The 21,444-nt window shown below is 37.7% G+C and overlaps 1 protein-coding gene across 1 annotated transcript in view; it reads left to right on the top strand.

Moving 5' to 3' along the window:
* rsrc1 (arginine/serine-rich coiled-coil 1) overlaps window positions 1–21,444 on the top strand; it is a 105,800-nt gene that overhangs the window by 80,673 nt on the left and 3,683 nt on the right. Inside the window, exons 8-9 of the mRNA XM_057350496.1 lie at window positions 16,744–16,853; window positions 20,942–21,055. Of these exons, the coding sequence (XP_057206479.1) occupies window positions 16,744–16,853; window positions 20,942–21,055 (224 nt within the window). The remainder of the gene's footprint in view (window positions 1–16,743; window positions 16,854–20,941; window positions 21,056–21,444) is intronic.

The following is a 21,444-nucleotide window of genomic DNA, read 5'->3' as shown; positions in this document are numbered from 1 at the left end:
GTTCCATACAAAGATTTAACTGTTTCGACATAATTTACTTTACCTTGGAATTCAATTAAACCAGGTCATTACCTTTATTTTTCAGAAAAGTTGAGTAACTACTGGATATGCATTGTTGTAACACAGAGAATATTAGACCATGAACGACATGTAGCACTTCATTCAGTCTCATTTTGACTCAATTGACTCGTTCGTTCAGTGAAGGGCGTGTTCATTCAGTACATTCAACCAATGAAACGCTCTGACAGAGCTCACGCTCAAGCGCTATTGGCTCGTGTCTCTTTGAAGCTGCGCTGTCTGTGCTTGAGGCAGGAATGAATGAGAAAAATCTTTCAAAAAGACGTATTACATAAACTGTATTACATTTCTTCAATCATGCAGATTACATACTTGTTTTTTAGCATGTCATTCGATCTTTTAATATACAGTACGACTCTGATCGGAACAGCGCTGGTTTCTTTTGGCTTACTTTATGTTGCATATCACGTTATGCAGCAGCTCACGCTAGCGGGTAAATTAACATCGGCATTTAAAAACGTTTGTGCTGCCTTTGTAATGAGTTTCGGGGTGACTCGCCTGCAGTCACGCGATTGTGAAGGAAAATATGACGCTTTGTAAACCACTTGGAGACACAGATTGTGTCTTGTGCTTTCCCTTCTCACAGAGACTTCTCTCTCTACCGCATATGTGAGATAAGCACACGTGACGTGCTGGCGCAGAGTAGGTAGTGTCTTGACCGCTGAACGAATAGAGTTAAACAGATCGTAAAATATCCCCATCTCTCTACGATGTGCATCGTATCATTTTTGCATCGCGAAATATCGTAATACGAAGTATCGTTACACCCCTATGAGGCAGTTATACAGACTTTCCAGGGAGGCCAGTGCAGGGTCCGTCTGTTTGTGTTGTCCTTGGGATGCCGCTGAAGACGTGCACACAATGATTGGCAGAGACTTATTATCATGGGCGTCGGAAGCACATAAAAAATGTGGGTGGGTCCTCCCCAGAAAGAAATTTTGGAGCGTACAATATAACCAACACCACTTAACAGGCAGCTTCAGTGGTGTAGTGCGAAGGACGCTTGACAAGTACATTTGACGCTATCGATCGAATCTGGCTTTTGCCGAATTCATTTTCAATCACATCAAATCGTACAGGCATTTATTTTCAACAAAATGAAGAAAATATTTGAAAAAATGGCTAAGGTGTTTATTAATAATTAAGATTAGGGGTAGTAGGGAGGACTTTATTGTCCCAATAGGGAGCCAAAGAGATGACGTGTGTTTGTATGCCAACCCGGAAGTTAGCGGCGCACGGGTTCCCTCGATCGAAAGCCTATGCATTTTTCCCATAGACTTTTGGAAAATCACAAAAAATAAGCTCTGTGTTTAACAAAGGGTTATGACACTTAGGCCGTGTTCACTTGACTTCTTTTTTTAAGCTGCCAGCGTTTGTTTTACATTATAATCCTACGGAGTAAACCGTGTTTTCCAAAAAAGTCATGAGCGCTTTTTAAACGCCACCGCCGGCGTCTTTTTCTGCAGCTCCGAGCGAGTGCCTTTTTAAGTTGAAAAAACTTCAACTTTTCTGAAGAAAATGCCCTACGTCAAGAATCTTTTTTGACAGTTGACCAATGACAAGCGAGTAGAGAGACCTGTCGTTTCCATAACAACGTGCGAGGAAGGTGATTGGTCGAGCAGGATCCTTCTCTTAAAAATAAAATGGCGGCGGAAGCGCTGCTTTGGACATATTTTTATATGAATTAAAAGTTTATTTTTCACCTTTAATAACTTTCGATTGCATTTCTAGCGAGAAATTAGTACTGTAGTTTTAAAATATGTGGTTGGTTTTTGCAAAGACGGTCTCTGTTTATAATTCAAATAGACTTACGTTACTCTATATGAATCCTGTGTGCTGAGCTACCTTCATGCACAAACGTTGCCAGCTTTTCTTTTTACTAAAAAAGCGCTCTTGTCAACTTTTTCTTGTCAAAAAAGACGTCAAGTGTGTTCATGGCCTTACTCGTTTTGTCTATCAAGATAATCTTTACAAGTTGACACCACATTTGTTACTTTTGAAGCCAAAATGCAATCTGCAGAAGTAAAAAGCTAACACAATGCTATCAACAGACTACACTTAAGGTCGCTCTAAATCAACATCACCACCACCAAGCCTCCGACAACTCTTTCAAACTTGATTAAAAATGTGTTCCCTGGTAACTAATTACTCCGTGAATGAGTCCACATTTATGTTTTAAGAGATTTGTGCCCATGTTGCATTATTTGTGAGCTTTATATGCACGATGACTTCTAACGTCCCCGCCAAAGGAAGTAGTCACTTTTAAAAACGACAGTTGCTAACAAGTTGCTAAGACACAATGAGGCTTTAAAAAAATCACAAGCAGGTTATAATTGGTGTGTTTTATGTCATAGAATAAAACGTGAAAATATTTAGAGCTTTTGTTTACCACAGACCTTAATTTGGGCAATTGACCAAAAACCCATTAAAAAAACCCATAGACATTGGAGCGATTGAACCGGAAGGCCTAAAATGCTAACTCGCTTCCGGGTTTTGCATACAAAAATATCTCTGAGCCATCCATTCAATAATTGCAATAATTATAGACCGTTTCATCGGACGAGTGCGCACGCGCCTAACCCCCAGTTAACTTCTGGTTTGTGTTTGGCTAGTGTCTAATAATATAACTATTTATATTTTATTTAACCTATGTTAATATTAATTTATATTACTGTTTTACTGTCTAATAATTGTATTAAATAAATGATTTGTTGAATTTTGTTGTATGTTCAATTTATTAAATAAACGATTTGTTGAATGGTTCCTGTAGTTTAAAGAAACCGTATGGTACATTGACATCTTCATAAATGCGAAATATTGGAGAGACAAGTTTAGCCAAGTAACGGTTCTTCTCGGTTTCTTTTGATTGTTATCAGAAATAATCTGCAGGCACTCTATTGTTTGTGAATGTGTACCGGAAGTTCAGGTGGGGTCACAAAAGTGCGCATGCGCAGTAACATTTGTTTATGTTGTTAAGATGAAACCGTCTATAATCACTTACACTCTATTATATTATTGTATATACAATACTTTATGACCTTGCTGTGTCGAAACGGAATGAACCGGGTGGATTGGATTTGAGGAAGCAGCAGCGTGGAAGTCAAGGCTGTAGCTTAAAACAGAGTTAAATTTATTAGGCATTCTTTAAAATGTGTGACATATGCACTTAATTAGAGACAGTAAAAGCGAGTGGGTCCAAACACTAGCTTGTAAGTGGTAGACGGGCAGAGTTTGGTACCTGGATGGCTGCAGACTCTAAATGGGTGGCTGGGACTTGTACTCGAGGCTCCCTCCATTTCACTCTTTAGAGTCAGTTTGTATCATGTAAGATTGTTCTGTTGGGCCTCTTTTGTTAAACATATTGGTTTAGAGTTTGTCTTTAAGTAATACTTTGGCCTATACAGTAGGTTATCTGGCCAGGGTGCCATAATAAAAGGGTTATTTTCACAGTCAGTTCAACGTAAAAGTAAAGATGTATACTGAAATATCAGTAATCGTTCAGTCCACCTTCGTCTCACTTACTGTATGTGTTCTTATTTTTTAGCTCCTCATTTCAAATTTTCCTTGAGTTAAGTTTTTCCAAAAATATTTTATTTGATTTCAATGAACAGGAACGTTTTCAAGGTTTTAATTTGAGTAAACTAAAATAACCTTGAACTAAAGAACATGTTTTTTTTCCATGATTCTCAAGTCAGTCAGCGGTACGAGTGAACTCATAACGGTAGTGCAAACAGGGCTCTGTAAATGACTTATATGGGGGATTTATTAACTTTGTGGGGAAAGAATATTTAACACAGAAGATAAATAAATAAAATATACATAGGCTACTGTATACTTAAACGCCAAGAGAACAGCTGTATATAACAAACAGAGACTCACACTTCACTGCTTGTCAAAGTGGAGCGTCAAAACAAAATTGCAACGCATGCTTCATTGATTTAACCTCGAGTAGATGCAGACGCGTGTTGAATTAGCGCTTTACTGCAATAACAAGAGCTTTAAACATCGGTTCAAGTGAAGTAATACATAAGAAACTTAATTTACACTTCATCGGAAGAGAGAGACTGAGAGACGCACTGTCTGCTCCCGCTCTGTGTTTGAGCTGCCCGTCACGCGTCAGTTACATCCGCCAAATGATAAATAAACAATCATTCATACAACTATAGCACATAGGCTGAGATGTATTCCATGTTTATCTATCATGTAGTAAATTTGTATTTAAAACACGAAATGTAAATTAGTTTTTAATTGGTCGTGTCACGTATACTACCAGGGGTCTCTTCAAGTACCACTAGTGATAAGCGTACCACAGTTTGAGAACCACCGGACTAAAGTGATGTCTGACTTTGGCGACATCTTTATTCAATTATATTATTAAAGATATATTACAGCTTTTAGTTGTGCTGTACCGATGCTATAGAGCATCCCGGGGTCTGCTCTCCCCTCTCTACACGGCATCCACTGGCTAGACTCGCGTAGCCAGACCTTCAGTATGTAACTTTGGCCACTTCCATTGGCCAAGGCCCGCCCAAGAGGCCACATGACCGACAGGAAAAGCAACCAATCGCATTTGTTTTGTCCTACACCTTTTAAGCACCTTTATTTTTAAGAGTGAAGGCACAATAGGTTCCCTTTAAACGTTTTTTGTTTTGTCCATTTTGTACCATACACCTCATATTTAAATGTTTTACTTTTTTATTTGAATTCGACCTGAGGCAGGATTTAAAAGAAAATACAGTACAAATATCGACACATTTGGCTACTGCTGTTTGTGTCTGTCAGACAAGTGTGGTTTGTGAATGTAGATTTGAAAACATACTTTCCGACACTCAGTTAATAGACCAGTTCACACAACTTTATGGTCCCCACACACGCACACACAAAAGAGAAGAGTGTTGGTTTTGATTGGCTTCCCAGTGAACTTATTTTCTGTATTTTTTAGTAAGTCTTTCTCCTTCACACCCTATTACAACTCCAAACCTCAAACCATATTCTCTGACACAGAACCATTCTGTCTGTCTTCATATGTTCTGCTCTGCTCTCGAGTCAGTGTGTGAATATAAAGCAAACGTGTACCCTTCAGCAGCCAGATCATATATTTTAATGAGGCGTATAATAGCATTTAACCCGTATCATTAGAGCAGCCTGCTCTTTCACCATGAAAAAGGGGGAAACTTTTCTTAATTATACTGCATCGAACCAGTCTTGGTTGGGTGTATCCTTTCTGTGGGTGCCTATTTTGTGGAATGATATGACCATTAAACATTCAGATGGAATTAACCCCCTACGCACACACACACACACACACACGCACACACACACGCGCGCGCGCGCACACACACACACACACACACACATAAACAGCCTCCTAATCCATTAACTTCTGATCTCACTCTAACAAGCCGTGTTGTCAATCACAAGAGCTGTCTGTTGTAAGTGCTTAGTGTACAATAGTTATTTTTAGAAACAGAATGGTTAAATTTGAGCTCACCAAAAGTAGCTCCTGTTTTTAAATATTTAGTGCTGATCTATCATGAATATAAATGCTCCATAAATGAAGGTCTATAGGTGGCTGACACCAAGACTAATGCTTACTAATGCTGAATGGGGGCTCACACTGACCTAAATGATTTAATTGCAGTGACTCCCACCAGTACTTAAGGGACACTTGAAAAAACACACTTGGCTAAATATTTATTTTGCCAGACTGTCTTATCGTTTTTTTTGGGGGGGACGGGGATTTGCGCAGGCCCTTGTTTAGGTAATGTTTGTAAGCAGGGCACACATATTTTTGTTCTATAGTCGGACAAAAGAAGAAGCAAAAATAAATCATATAAATCATATTGATGTTGTATACATCTGGAACAAAAGATTTATGCACAAGTTTGTGCATTTACTTTATATACAGCAGTATAAATAAAAATATGCATATGTATTTGAGTCAATGACGTGACATTGTGTCCCTGTGGTTTAATTACAATTAAAGGGGTTAAAATTTCAAGATAATTTGCAAGTGACTTGCATACATTCTCTTTTCTGAGGACCAAGACTGAAATTCTGGTATTAATTCATTTTGAGAGAATATTTGGGGAATGATTGCAGAAATGTCTATGTGGTGTATCCGTAAAAACTTGATACCGAAAACTTCATCTGGTTTAAATAAGGTGAAATTCTCACTAAAACAACATAGAAGCTAGCTTGGCGTAATCTTACATTAGTTCTATTGAATAGTAAATAAAAGTAAATAGAACACCATTGTTCTAAATATTATAATTAATTTGGGGTATCGTGTGAGTCAAGTCAAATTCATGAATGTCAAGGTGTTTCGAGGAGCAATTTTGTTAATCTTGCCAACCGTTTTATCACTGACTCATTTACATAATACCTTTACTGTGGTACAATTTATCTGTGGTTTACTGTGGTACAGGATGTTATACTTGCTTACAGTACAAGTTGTGAAGTAGTAAAATATGTCCCTCTCTCAAATATTGCCAGTTTTTGACACACTCAGATGATTAGTTATGTCCAGTTTGTAAGCAGGGAATCTATGTTATACATTAAATTTGTCGAAAAATCACTCCGTAAAAAATGTAGTTATTACGCAGAGACCTTTTCCCTTAACAAGCCAACTGAACTTAAAAACCCAAGTCCACCAGCCTTCTCATAATGTCTGTGCCGTGGTGAGCCAAGCACTTACTGTTTTATTGACTACATCACTGCAAATGTGTGTTCCTGTCCTGTATTCCCTATGTCAGTGTAAATATAAACACTGTTGGTTACCACAATTTTATGTCCTACAAAAAACACATGTTCTGTTACCTGTTAACTGTTGTGACCAGAGCATCAATTAAAACAACTCGAGGTAGACACGAGCAGTATTTCTTTCCTCTTTTCTTAACCGATAAAATGCGAGCTTGTAGGTCATCACATCCACATTTTCTCTAAGGTAAATTAGTCTTAGTGATAACTTGACATTAAAGGAGTAGTTCACCTTAAAATTCAAATTTCATAATTCACTCACCCACATGTCATACAAGCCGTCCGTGTGTTCATTTCTTCTGTCGCAAACAAATTAAGGCTAACGAGGAAAGCGTTCCAGGACTCTTATCCATATAATGAACTTAAACTGGGGGCTGTTGGTTAAGGTCCAAATTTCAGTTTCATCGCAGCTTCAAAAGGCTCTATATAAAAATTAAAAAACTAAAAAATGATATACTTTTTAAATATAAATACACGGCTTGCACGGTCTCCGCGATCCACGACTTACGTATTACGCAATCACGTTAGAAAGGTTACGCGTGACTTAGATTTCAAGAGATTTAAACATCCCTGATGTGCACACGAACTGACCATTTTAGACAATAATCTTGCACAAAGACAAACTGTGTAAAGTGTCATTCAACATTCAAGAACTTTTGAACGGTCTTCTTTATTATTATATTATATTATATTAGTCGCGTCTGTTGTGGACGCAGTGTAAGCTGCGTTTGAGATTGATTTAGTTGAATAGAAATACTACACTGCACATTAGGATTGTTCTCTCAGGAGGCTCTTTGTTTCAGAGTGTCTGGACAGGGGCCTGACCACACAGTACAGGGTAAGGGTGGCCTAACCGCACACGCAACACTGTTTTTTTAGAGTAACTTCAATAAAGTGTTCAGCGAAGCCTTTAGATTGTCATACACTGTTATGTGAGAAGTGTTTGACTGTGTATAAACGTGTGTATTTGTTTATGGTCTAGAAAACAGAGATCCTCAGGGTAGAGTGTGTGTGGTTGGGTCATTCACACCTCATAAACCCAGGGCTGGTGGTCTCTCGCGCACACACACACACACACACATGGCACATGGTGTAGAGCCTCTCTGATCACTTTTGGGGCTAATGGGGGCCATCAGTCGTTGTATTTTTAGGAATCATCAAAAACTCCCCATTTAACAGAATGGTCACACTTTATTTTAAGGTCCAATTCTCGCTATTAACAAACCATTAACTACGACTTTTGCCTCAATAAACTCCTCATTTGTTGCTCATTAATAGTTAGTGTAATAGTTGTTAGGTTTAGGTATTGGGTAGGATTAGGGATGTAGAATATGGTCATGCAGAATATGTGTTTTATAAGTACTAATAAACATTCAATATTCTAATAATATGCATGCTAATAAGCAACTTGTTAATAGTAAGAATTGGTCCCTACTAAAATGTCACCAACAGAATTTGTTCTGTTGTTGAGACATAATAATCTAAATTAAATTATGAGACCAGTGACGATGTCAAATGTTGGTGATCACGCTCTCCCCATCATGTTATTCCAAACCCTGATGCTGGTTTATGTGTATTAAGTATTTGTGCAGCTCTTTTTCACTCAAAGTGATCTACTTGATTCATCACTGATGATCACGACAAAGCTCTGATTCACATTTAAATTAGTCACAAACTTCAAACACCACTGATTCTCCAGTGCAGAACATTCCCCTTAGAAATTCACAAAATGAAAAGAGATATTTTTGATTTGACTATTTATTTTGAGGGCAAATAAATGTATTAATAACATTTTACAGTAGATGTCGTATAGCTCCATCTTAAGAATAACTTCTTGTGGGCTTATGTTGCATTTTCTCTCAATAAAGTAGACAAAGCTCCTGAGTTGAAACAAGTTCTGAGACGGAGGGAAGTGTTGGGCACTGTTAATTAGCTTAATTATCTCCATGAGTCAGCCCACATTATCACTGTCAATTATGTGAAAACAACCCTCTGATTTGTGAGACAAGATAAACTACAGCGCTGTGAATGCTGATACAAATATCTGTGAATAAATAAGAGACGCACTAAATCTTCAACCTAAAAAAAAAAGAGATCCCTTAATCAGTAAATCTTCATGTTAAGCCTGATTACATCATTTAAGTTTTAAAGGCTAACTCCAATTAGGTAATTACTTGATTTTGTGTTGAGAACTAGCAAATATTGATCGGCCCTCTCTGACTACAGTACATGCAGGTTGCCACACTTTTTTATCCAGTTGAATACAACAGTTGAGAGCCGATATCTGGTGACATAAGTCTTTAACTTTACTGAAAAACACTTTAAATATGAACTGTCCTAATGCAGTCTGACGCAAAGCATGCCGGCAATTGGAAATCCTTCTCGACCAATTGTGTTGAATTTATTACATCTTTAAATTAAGTAAGTTGTTAAGTAAGTTTTTTTTTAGTTTTAGTAAAAAATAATCATTGTACTTGACTCAAGTAAAAATGTGTTTCAGGAACTTCAAATATTTAAGTGAGTAGAACTTTTTCATAAAATTAAGTTCACATTACTTAATCTGTTTGATTATTTTGAGCATTTGGGTTTACGGTGCTTGACTGGTCCTATTGTAACAATATAGTGTAGACGAAGTGCGTGTGTTCACTTTTACATGACTCATATCAAGTCCTTCGATCACATTACTGATGAAGCTTTATTTCTCATCCAAATGTGGATTTACACAATTGGCTAGACGTTGCTAGAGGAAGACTTTGGCCGTGACGGCAGACACTCCTCACCTCTCTCTTCATTGAGATCTAATTTGTCAAGGCTGAGAGCAGGGGGGTATTAGTTATGCAACTATTGACATGCCGTTTTGGCCTGGTAGCTATCAATTGAAGTCAGGAAGTCGATGATCCTAATAGCTGCTTGTTACGCACTTGATGCATTTTCAGGGTTAGCATCAGCTTCTCCAATCAATGCAGTCAAAAACTATTATCCGACTGGCAGCCAGGCGCCTTTTTTCTTTGTTGCTGCTTCATTTAAAGAATCCAACAATATCCTTTAGCATTCTAAGTAACATCTGTCTTTCACATATTCTGATATGGAAATACAGGTCAAGCTTTTTCATGTCGATGGCTGTTGGATGTTCTGCGATGTAAACAAGATGTGACTGTCTCTTAACAATTGACAAGTGAGGTAAAAGAAAAAGGATTTACTTGTTACACACAGGCCTAGATGTACTGTCTGCGTGTTTGTAAAAATCCCTTCACCAAGACTCATCAAGAGAGGATCTTCATTTAGACACCAGATCTGCGCAGATAAATAAGGGCATTGCTAATGGATGTGGGACGAGCCGGGTGGGTGTCAGAGGTTTGCCGTGATAAATCATTAGATGGAAGGTTATTGGAAATGGAGGGAGATAAAAGACTGAAGAAGCCAGTAATTGCCTTAAAGATCAGACTACAAAGCATTAGCCTGGCTTTTACAAGGCCAGTCGGCAACAAAAGAGCTGTAATTTATGAGCTCAGCGTAAAAGAATAGCATAATTGCATTAAAAATTAATGCTAATGAGGCCTTAAATGGGGAAGGTGGTTATTATGAAAGTTTGTATTCATCTTCTTTGGCCTGAATGATGGCTAGCGGCTTGATTAATGGCTTGTATTCGATCAATTAGCAGTGCCCAAAATAAATAAATCTATCTGCAGAGACGAGACTAAATTGAGTATTGAATTACATGTCTTGTCCTGATACTAAGGCCTGTGTATGTAGCCTTTAGTTAAACGTGGTGTGTCTGTGAGTTGCACGTAGACATTTTATCGAATGCATTTGATCGGTTTCTTCACATGTGATGATGTGTTTGTTTATTGCGAGCTCTCCCAGATGTCGTCGGGGGTCCTTTGGTTATCGGTCAGTGTCATCGGTACGTCTTGTTTTGTGTGCTCTTGATATTCAAAAGCCCCTTTTCATTTGTGGCCATTTGTGACCGGATGGCTGACGATCAGCAGTTGCTTCTTTATTTGGTTATTTGGTTCCATCAGTGATGAGAAGTGTTGTTTTTTGTAGTTCATGGAAGTAAGGCGTTCAGTTATGGGAATTAGTCGGGCACGGTGATGTTTTGTGCTTGCTTTTGCTTGACGGATCACGAAACTGGTCTTGAGTAGTGCAATAATGCCCTCTTCTGGTCTTGTCTTCCCTGCCTGCTGAAAAGGAACAGTTTGTTGGATTTCATGAGGAATTCATTATTTCCATTTTTCTTTAGTGCTTTGTTTGACTTTTTTTCAAGCAAATTCCCATTTTCTTGCTTGTGTATAAACATACATAGGCACAGTCTGCAATTACATAAGAACAATGGAGAACAAACGCACAGTTCAGTCAACCTGCGTATAAATAGAGCGAATCTCTGTGTGGTTGGAGATAGCTGTTAGTCTTGTGCAATGGGGCGACAATGGACTCTAAATTAATTTTGTGGATAATGTGTCAATATTAAATATCAACTTTGACCTGGCCTTGTGCTGTCTTCCCCGACAGGACTATTGATTTTCCACTATCTGCTTCGCTTGGGCTCCTCTCGCATAGTCCATTCTTTTTTATTTTGCTATGAAATACATCTTCCCTCACTGACATCTGACAAACAGCATATGGAAGGCATTTTATCTACCAGTAACGTGTTTGTCAACAAATATGAGGCATAATGGAATCATGGGCTAAGGATAGGTTATCACTGATATATCTGGGTTGGTTGTCTGTGTATCAGTCATTAAGACGTAACTCAAAACGTTTTTAGTCAATATACCAAGTTGTCATAAATAAATAAAAATGTTATCATTATGGTGTATGGAGTATAGATTCATGTTCAAATTAAAGGGGTATGAATACTTCCGCAAGCCACTGCATACATGCAGACATTTCTTACGTGCTGTTGTGAAAAACAATATCTGTTTTGCTTCGAATGAATGAAGAATGAGTGTTTAGAAATCGCCAACGGCCAGCAAACAGTAACCACGAACAAAACATGCTCCTGAATAAACATGCTAAATAAATCTATGAAATGTTTTAAAATCTATGTCCAGCTTATATTACAGGAGGAGTAATATGCGGGTGATTGGCAACCAGTAGACTCCTGTCGTGTAAAGATAAGGCATGCCAGTGTTTTTCAACGTGTCTAATAGAGAACATTTTTTCTGTATCTCTCACATTGTACACATAGATGCACAAACATGCAAAAATGGTTAGTTATTTCAACTTTTTAATTAGTTTGCTTTTCAGGTGTCTTTAACAACAGTGGCTTGCGAAATATTTATGCCCCTTATTTTTCACATTCTGTTATGTTGCTGCTCTGTTACCTAAATCATTTTTTTACATGACTCTACACTCCATACACCATAATGACAAAACAAAAACAAAAAACAGATGTGTGACAACTTATAAAAATTTACAAAAAATAAAAAACTGAAATAATTACATTGCATAAGTACAGTGTAAAAGAAAATAATAATAATAAGGCAACTTATCACAAGCACGTTTTTGAGTTAACTCAACAAACAGAGACTGAAGTCCACCCAACTTAAAAGTCATTAATTGTCACAAAATAGTCAAGTTTACCTAATGAACAACAGAACAAAATATTTTTTGTTGGCTGAACATAAATAGAGAATATAGATAATTTATTTGTCTTTTACTAGAATTGTATGTGTTTTCTGCCTCAAACAGACCAAAACTTTGATCAAATAACTGTTTAAACAGTTTGTGTTGAGTGCATTTATACCGGTTTTGCCGTTGTGTCATGCACTTACACCTCAACTCTGAACACACAAACCTCAACCATGGCAACAATCAAAAACCATCATTCATTAAAAAAACTCTAAACTCAACAGATAACTAACAATAACAATGAGATTAAAGCATAAATTAAGCCAGCAAGAACTAAAACACTATCTTTGAAAGTAAAACAAATAGGAAACACAGAATTGAACATGCTGCAATGCATCTTGGGAACATTCAAACTCTTGAAATATTGCTTGTTCAGAATACTCTGTTTTGTAAGTTGGGCAAACTTTCTGACGCATTTTGGCCAAAATCTTGAGAATCTAAGTCCAGTCAACAAAATAATCTTTGTTAGAAACATGTTTAAGCTAATTTAGTTTAGTATATGCAAAAGCAATCATTTGACTCCTTTAACTAAACATTCTAAGTTCAGGTACTTACAGTATTTATCTTTGTAGGGAGAACATTTTGCAAGTTGGATTTTTTACAGTGTATTCATGCAATTGAACTCAAAAGCAATCCAGATTTGCTTGTTGATGTTTCTACACTTCGAGTGGAGTTAACCTGTGGCAAATTTAATTTTGCGATCTTCCAAAAGTCTATGGGAAAAATGCATAAGCTTTCTGTCGAGGGAACCATTGGAGCGCTAACTTCCGGGTTGGCCTACAAAAACACGTCATCTCTGCGGCTCCCTGTTAGGCCTGCTTATTTTTTCAAGATTTTGATAACTTATTTTATTTACTTAGTGGGTTTTTTAATCATTCATATAGTGGTTAATAACACATTTTTCTATGGTGTGACAAACTCAGACTTTAAAGGTTCGCAGAAGCATGTAGCCTCCATTAATGATTATTGGAAGAAGTTTGGAACAACCAGATCTCTTCCTTGAGATGTCCTCCTGGCCAAACTGAGCAATCGATGGAGAAGGGTCTTGGTTAGAGCGGCGACCGAGAAGCTGACTGTCGCTCTGGTTGAGCTCCATGGTCATACATGCAGACGGGGAAAAAATCACTGAAACACCACCAATCTGGGCTTTATGACAGAGTGGCCTCAGACTCAAGCCTCTCCTCAGTGAAGACGCATGAAAATTTGAAATTTGAACAAAAAAAATCACTTGTCAGAAACAAGATTTTCAGGTCTGATGAATTTCAGTTTCATGCATCATGTCTTGGGGAAACCAGGCATTGCTCATCACCTGCACAATACCATCTCAACAGTAAAGTGTGGTGGTAACAGCATCAGCATAACAGCAGGGACTGGGGGACTTGTCAGGGTCGAAAGAAAGATCAACCGCACAAAATACAGAGATATCCCTAATGAAAACCCAGTCCAGCGCATTCAGAACCTCGGACTGGCCAGTCGGTGTGTTCTCCAACAGAACAATGATCCTAAGCACACAGCTAAAACAATGCAAGAGTGATTTATGGACGAGTCTGTCTATGTCTGTGAACCCAACTGAACATCTCTGTAGAAACCTGAAAATGTCTGTCTACTGATGGTCCTCAGAGTTTGAGAGGATCTGAGAAGAACGGCAGAAAATTGCCAAATGCAGATGTGTAAAGTTGGTCACATCATACCCAGAAAGACTTGAGGCTGTAAAGGTGTTTTAACCAAGTATTGAGTTAAGGGTATGAATAATTATGCAGTGTAATTATTTCAGGTTTTTATTTTTAGTCAATATACCAAGTTGTCATAAATAAATAAATAATGTTATCATTATGGTGTATGGAGTATAGATTCATGTTCAAATTAAAGGGGTATGAATACTTCCGCAAGCCACTGCATACACGCAGACATTTCTTACATGCTGTTATGAAAAACAATATCTGTTTTGCTTCGAATGAATGAAGAATGAGTGTTTAGAAATCGCCAACGGCCAGCAAACAGTAACCACCAGCAAAACATGCTCCTGAATAAACATGCTAAATAAATCTATGAAATGTTTTAAAATCTAAAAACAAAACATAAATGTGTGATTTAAATTTTGAGTCGGGGGTAGGATTCTGAAAATATGAGTGCTCAGTATAAAAACAATACAAGTTAATAAAAAGTGCATAATGGTAGATTAACTTTCCATAATAACCTTTTCCACCTAATGATTTTTGTACTCTTCAAACTGTATATTCCATCCCCTAACTGTAAACCTAACCGTCATTTAACATTTTCAAATAAACATAATTTAGTATGATTTATAAGCTGTTTGTCTCATGGGGACCGGGAATGACATTTTGTCCCCACTGTAGAGTTTACCAGGAGGACCATGGAAACCCAACGTGTGTGTGCACGCGTTTCTGCTAACGGCTAGAAAACCTGAGCAAATATTTATTTATTCATTAAACAAGGCGAGCGAGAAAATTGCTCCCTGGCAGTTAACGGATTAAATTAATTCTTCTCATTAAACCAAGTGAAGTGTGTGCAAATACTGTTTTTGAGTTTATGAGCATGTTTGTGTGTCTGTGGAGAGAGAGTAAACTGTATTTGAGTATTGTAGGACAGTGTTTCATTTTCTGAAACTACCTGTGCTGGAAAATTAAGACACGTTGAATTGAATAAGTTAATAGAGAGTAAAGTGGGTATGTTGACTGAGTGGACAATCAATGAACCCTTCACAAGCAGTTTGATTGACAAGCGATCTGACCAATCATAACGCCGATATTATGTGCTGCCGTGACTGACCGCCATTTTGTCCGACAAACAAACCACTCCGACAAACCTGGCGTAGTAGAGCTTTGGTGATTAATATAGCTTTTTAATTATTTTGATAGTAAACACAGAGATATAGACCCAGCTTTAATGGACGTTCACACTATAACGATAACTAAGTTATAACTTTTAAAAATCATTCTAAATGAAGGAGGATAGCGGAGTTAACATCACAACTATACAAATACAGATACGAGACACAATATTGTTGGAATCACTAATGTACGAATTACAGACGGAAGTGTTCGGGAAGTTGTGTTTTAAGGCCGAATATAAGACTTATTGATATATTACTTACATGTATGAGCAAGCTGGCAAGATATGCTTTGCATCCCTGTGATGTGATGAGCGTGCCTTTAGAGAGCCCCATTTGCAGTGACATTTGAAAGGAAAGACGTTTTCAGCAATGAAGTCGTAAAAGAGTGTTTGTTGTATTTAACACAAATAAAGATTAAGACACTGATGGACTGTTATTCTTTTCTGTACTAAACTAATATTTAAAAGTTTACTTTCATTCTCACAAAGAAGGATCACGGCCGACCAAAACTCTGCCCGAAGTACTCTCTCTCTCTAAAGTTGTCATTACTACAAATTTCGGTGTAAATATAGACACTTAATACACCACATTTAGGTTAGCTATATTGTGTGACAGTACTGCATCGCGCGAGTGTAGAATTAACGTAACATTATCGTCTGCTGGTGAGGACGCAAATATAGCTATACTTATTGTTACAGTTATCTCAAATCCTGAATTTATCCCACGAATGCATATTGCAGACCTTTCTGTCTGAAACCAGCGTATCATTTTTCCAGAAATTCTTCACTATTTCCACAGAGAGTGCACACATTCACACTGGTAGCGCATGGCTGATACCGAAAGCATGTCGGACATAGCAACAGGAATGAAGGGGGTGGGGTTTTGCGAAGGGTCAATTGACAGTAAAGAACTTTGAGTGTTAAGGTCTTTGCACATACAGTCCGAAATGTTCGTATGCGTTTTTTCGTATTTGGCGCTTGTTTGTACGGTGTCTCTGGATTGTCAAAATGCTTGCTACGGTTGCGGAAAACACAGAAAATCGAACCCAGTCCGAATCTTTTCATGACGGGCGAAAATATCAGAGGCAGTGTGTAAATGTGATTGACACAACTTGAGGTCGTATTTATTTTTTAGCGTGCGGAAATTTCGGACTCAATGTGCAATGGCCTTTAGTCTTTTGTCACAGCTAATTCTTTCTATTTCTATGATAAAATACTGTATTTTGCTTTTTTTAGCATTTGTGGTATGCTCGTGTTTTTTCATTCTAAAAGCAAACTGTCACTCAATATGTGTGTTACCCGCTGCGGCACGGCTCTCACTTGACCCTCAGTGGTTTGATACTGTTCATTTGCTTTATTCTGTAACTTGTGACCCGCCAGCTGACCGTTCATCTGTCCACTCCTTTCTCTTTTTTCCAGTAGAGGAAGTCACTCTGGCGGAGCAGGTGAGGAGAATAAAGAACATCGAGGCCATCGAGAGCGACTCTTTTGTTCCTCAGGCTTTCAAATCATCTCGGGATACCATCAAGGTGCGTCTCGCTCTCCATCTTTATTCTTCTCCAATCTTGGCCTTCCTTATCGTTTTCTTAATTTGATTTCTCGCCCCTGGGTTACGTTCGGTTTGTCTGTGGATTAAATGATTCCTATTCATTGTTGTTTGCTCTGTGAACCTGTCCGTAAGAAGGCTTTTAAAAAGCATTTGCCCAGCGGTGCATGGGCCTGCGATGGTCCCTGTCCACTCTCCCCACCGAGAGCATTAGTGAATCTGGTCCACTGCCAGCATTCGCATCCACTGTCCAAATTAGATTACTAACAAATGCTCACTGATCTCTGTGGCCTGAGACAAAAGTGACAGTTGATATGGGCCCGTGTGATAGATTACAGCGCAGCAGGACTGGGCGGCTGTCCTGATCTTAGATCTGTCTGTGCAGACCTCAGCGCTTGGCCTAACTGTAGCTGGACCAGCATTTGAGCTTCACCTATAGCCCCCCGAATAATGCAAGAACACATCTGTAGAAGGAGAAACAAAAGCACGCATGGAGAATAACTACAAATAAAACGTATGCATGTATGTGATCTCCGTTGTGTTATTGGATGCTCTGAAAATCAATTTACACACAAACCATTTACGTTTAACAACTTGCGTACGTGTTAACAATTATATATTCTTTCTCCACGTTTTGGTATTATTGCAAATTGTTCTGGTATATTGTCATTTTAGGTTTCCAGTCCTGATTACGATGTTTCAAATAATAATATATACTGACAATCCAGCATAGCATTTATTTCAGTTAAGTTTCATCAGTGTACATTTTTACGGTGGCCGGGAAGTGCAAAACAAAACAAATCGCAAAACTAAAAACAAATCTAAAGCAAAATAAAAAATCCAAAATCAAAATGACAAATCTGAAAACGCAATATCAAATCTAAAAACAGAATAGCAAATCTTAAAACAGAACAACAATTCGAGAAACAAAATAACAAGTCAGAAACCACATCGACAAGTCAGAAAGCAAAACGACAAGTCAGAAAACACAACGACAAATCAGTCAAACCGGAAAAGGTAGGTATTTTGATGAAATGGGATAGCTACTGCTGATTGGATGAAACTCCTGTCAATCAAGATATCCAGGACGCTCGATGTACTATGAGAAAGGACATGCATATGTGATACTGCGCATATTCATTGATTAAGGTTCAAAAGCCACATTTTGTTAATAAAAAATAAAAAGGGCTCATTTTGCATTAGGAGTAGATGCGTGTCTGTTTCACACTGCATGCATGAGCAGAGTCTTCGCGTGGCATGAGCCCTGAGCAGCACGCATAGACTGCCTGTGTACCATCCATGATCGTTTTCCCCTCACAAGATACATACAATATAAGCATATAACATGATATGTACTTTAATCTGTGTCCCTGTGGGTTATGGTGAGAGAGTGACTGACGCGTTTGTTTTCGCTTATAAATATAAACATAAGCCTATAACAATACTGTGAAAACGCGCATCTGACGCGTGCGGTGTGGCTAAATTGTTCTGAACGTCTCTTTATATTCGTTCACATTTTTTTACAGTTGTACAAACAAAACCATAGCAAAGTTATCGCTTTCCAGCTTGGCTTCACACATCGGCCGAGACGCACCGCATCGCGTACACCGCACGCGTTTGATGCGCGTGTATAGGCTTATGTTTATATTGTAAGCGAAACAAACGATCGCGTCAGTCACTCTCACCATAACCAACAGGGACACAGATTAAAGTACATATCATGTCATATTTTTTCCCCTCACGTACTACTATTATTATATTATTCATATGTTTTTTAAATTATGATGTGTGTAAAGCTGCTTTGCAACAATGGAAATTGTGAAAAGCGCTATTTAAATCAAATTGAATTTAATTGAATTGAAAATCTGGTTACAATCTGTCCTAATAAAAGAAATGCACTGATATCTGCTCAGGCCAGAAATGCCCTTATTCCATACCCAAGACCTAATTACCTCTTTTCCATCATCTTTGACCACAGACGGTGCTGTAGCATTTCAGAGAGGACAAAAAAATAAAAGATCAGCTTATCTGCCAAAAGGGAGCAATGTTTATACTGTCACTGCCATCATGTGTTTATATGTATATACAGTAGGGTTGCACGGTGTACCGGTGCTACGGTAGCATCGCGATGCTAAAGCTTCAAAATACCCGCGATGCCTCTCTATTTTTGAAACGGTAGTATCGTAGTACCGTAGGTAATGTTGCATATGCACATTAATATTCATTTGAACACTTACATCTGCCTTTTTGCGGTGTTTATCTCCAAAATGAATGTGTGTTTTGAATGTCTCGGACGAATGATTCTGAGTAGCGTTTTGAACGAGTTGGTTAAATGATTCACTAACTCAGTGGAAAATTGACGCCACCTACTGGCCGTTTTAGTTCTGCATTTAAAGTAGGCCTAATATTTCCCTTTATAAAGACTGCTGTATCAATTAAATTTGTTACACATTTGAATTAGTTCCCACGTGAAAAATTATCTAGTGTACTTTAGTATTTACTACAGTAAACTACTATAACTCATAGACACTAGTGTTTTTGAGTCTTACCATAGTAAACATAAGTAAACTACAGTATGTGCTACAATTTAACCAATTAGTACAATTAACACAACAAAATATTATAGTGCAAAGTATAATACAGTTTACTATAGCAAATACAAAATGTTTCATCTAAATCTGTGTTTTTCTGTATAGATTTGAATTATGAACATGGCACAGCATCGTGATACTACTTGGTATCGAGATACTTCAGCTGGTATAGTATCGTAAGACATGTTTATGGTACCGTGACAACCCTAATATACAGTAGAATGGCACCCAGCATCTATTTACAAGGACAATAACCCTGGACAAGCAAGCTGTGAGATAAGAGTTTTTGTCTGAAGATGCGATGGTGATAGCTCAAGAATCGACCCATAACTAAGCACAGACTAAGTTGGTATGGCACGCTACTTTTAAAGCAACGATCAGAAGTTATGAAGTCATTCATATTCCTGGCTGTTATAAGATTTGTAAAATCATGCTTTTTTGACAGACAGAAATAAGTCTACGAATGTTTCCAGAACGAACACTGAAACCACATTTTGTACCCTGTCTGCACACAAGGGTCTACGGGGGTTGTATCTTACTTTCATCTGTGTTTTACAACAAACGATCAATGTTCCGGTGGAAACCTCCTTGAACACATTTGATAATATTGTCACATTATCTATGTATGTTCTGGATGAAGAAATGTGCACCACCCCAGTCAAATCGTGTTATTATTAAACATCAAGAACTAACAAACATCTTAGTACAGTAAATGTGCATATATATATATAAAAACAGAGGTGTATTTTTGCATCCGTGCAATGTCCCTTGTCTTACACACAAAAAGTATTTCTCAATTAAATATAACTTTCCTTACATTTATTTCTCACATTGGCAAAGCTGCTGAAATGTGTTTTAGACACGACGAAAAATAGTACATTTATGCCAGTGTGCTGTTATTTCATTCATTCTTTATATCTTAAAATGAATCAAAGTAAATATAAACAATGAAAACTTGCAATGACTAAGTAAGGGGTAGGCAATTTACAAGTGGTAAATATTATGAAAATGTTATGCTGACGTGGCTGAGGTCCTGTCAAATAAAATAATATTTGGAATTGTTTTAGGGAAGGAACTTTGCTACCAGTACAAGTCGACTTCTGAAAAACAAATGTATACAGTATATGAAGAGTTTATTTCCAAAAAGAGATACTGTAACTCTTAAAAATTAAGATAGCATTTTTGTTTTTTTAATCAAAAATCATGTTTTTTTTATTGTGCATTCCAATTAATATCAATCAAACTACAGTTGGTTTGTTTTGATTTAAGACATAATGACTAAAAAAATACAGCTAACACAATAAAAACATGATAACATAATAAAAAACATTTTTGATATATATATTGTATATGCATATGCCGGCGTAATGATTTTGTCCCTGCAAATTGAGCTGGATTTGATTATGATGAATATAATGTTTGATGATTGCTGTGCGATTTCTTTTTCGTGATTGTAAAAGTCAAATGTGTTTCATTTTAGGCGGCTGAAACGTCTGAGATTAAGAGAGAGTCAGAGACTGCCGCTGTGAAAGAAATGACCTCTCTGCCCACTTCCATCACATACAATGACAGCAACACCCTGGCTCACCCCAGTGTAAGTGTGCATGTTGCTAATCTCTCATTAATCTGTCCAACCTATAGAAAAACACGTTTTTTTACAGGTTAGCAAATGGTAACACTTTACACGAATGTTCTCTTTAACTTAATGATCCTGAATAACAGCTTGTGTACCGTGCATTCTTTTAACCACATTCGTGGCATCCACGTTAAAGATGACATTCAATTTGTACATTAAGAGGAATGTCAACATTTCAGCACCCCGCCGACCCGTTCCTATCCAAGCTTCCGCTGGGATATTGTCTGGTCTTTACCATTCCTCATTTTCTTAATAACTGCCGTGTCTGCAGCTGCAGTGATTGGCGGGACAGGTCCAGAGACAGGTTCGGGGCTGGGAATAAGTGGGTGTGGGAATTCTTCATTGGA

Source organism: Triplophysa rosa, linkage group LG14 (genome assembly GCF_024868665.1).
Source record: "Triplophysa rosa linkage group LG14, Trosa_1v2, whole genome shotgun sequence".
In the NCBI taxonomy this organism is placed as follows: domain Eukaryota; kingdom Metazoa; phylum Chordata; class Actinopteri; order Cypriniformes; family Nemacheilidae; genus Triplophysa; species Triplophysa rosa.
The sequence above is the reverse complement of the archived record's forward strand: the minus strand, read 5'-3'. Positions and strand labels throughout refer to the sequence as shown.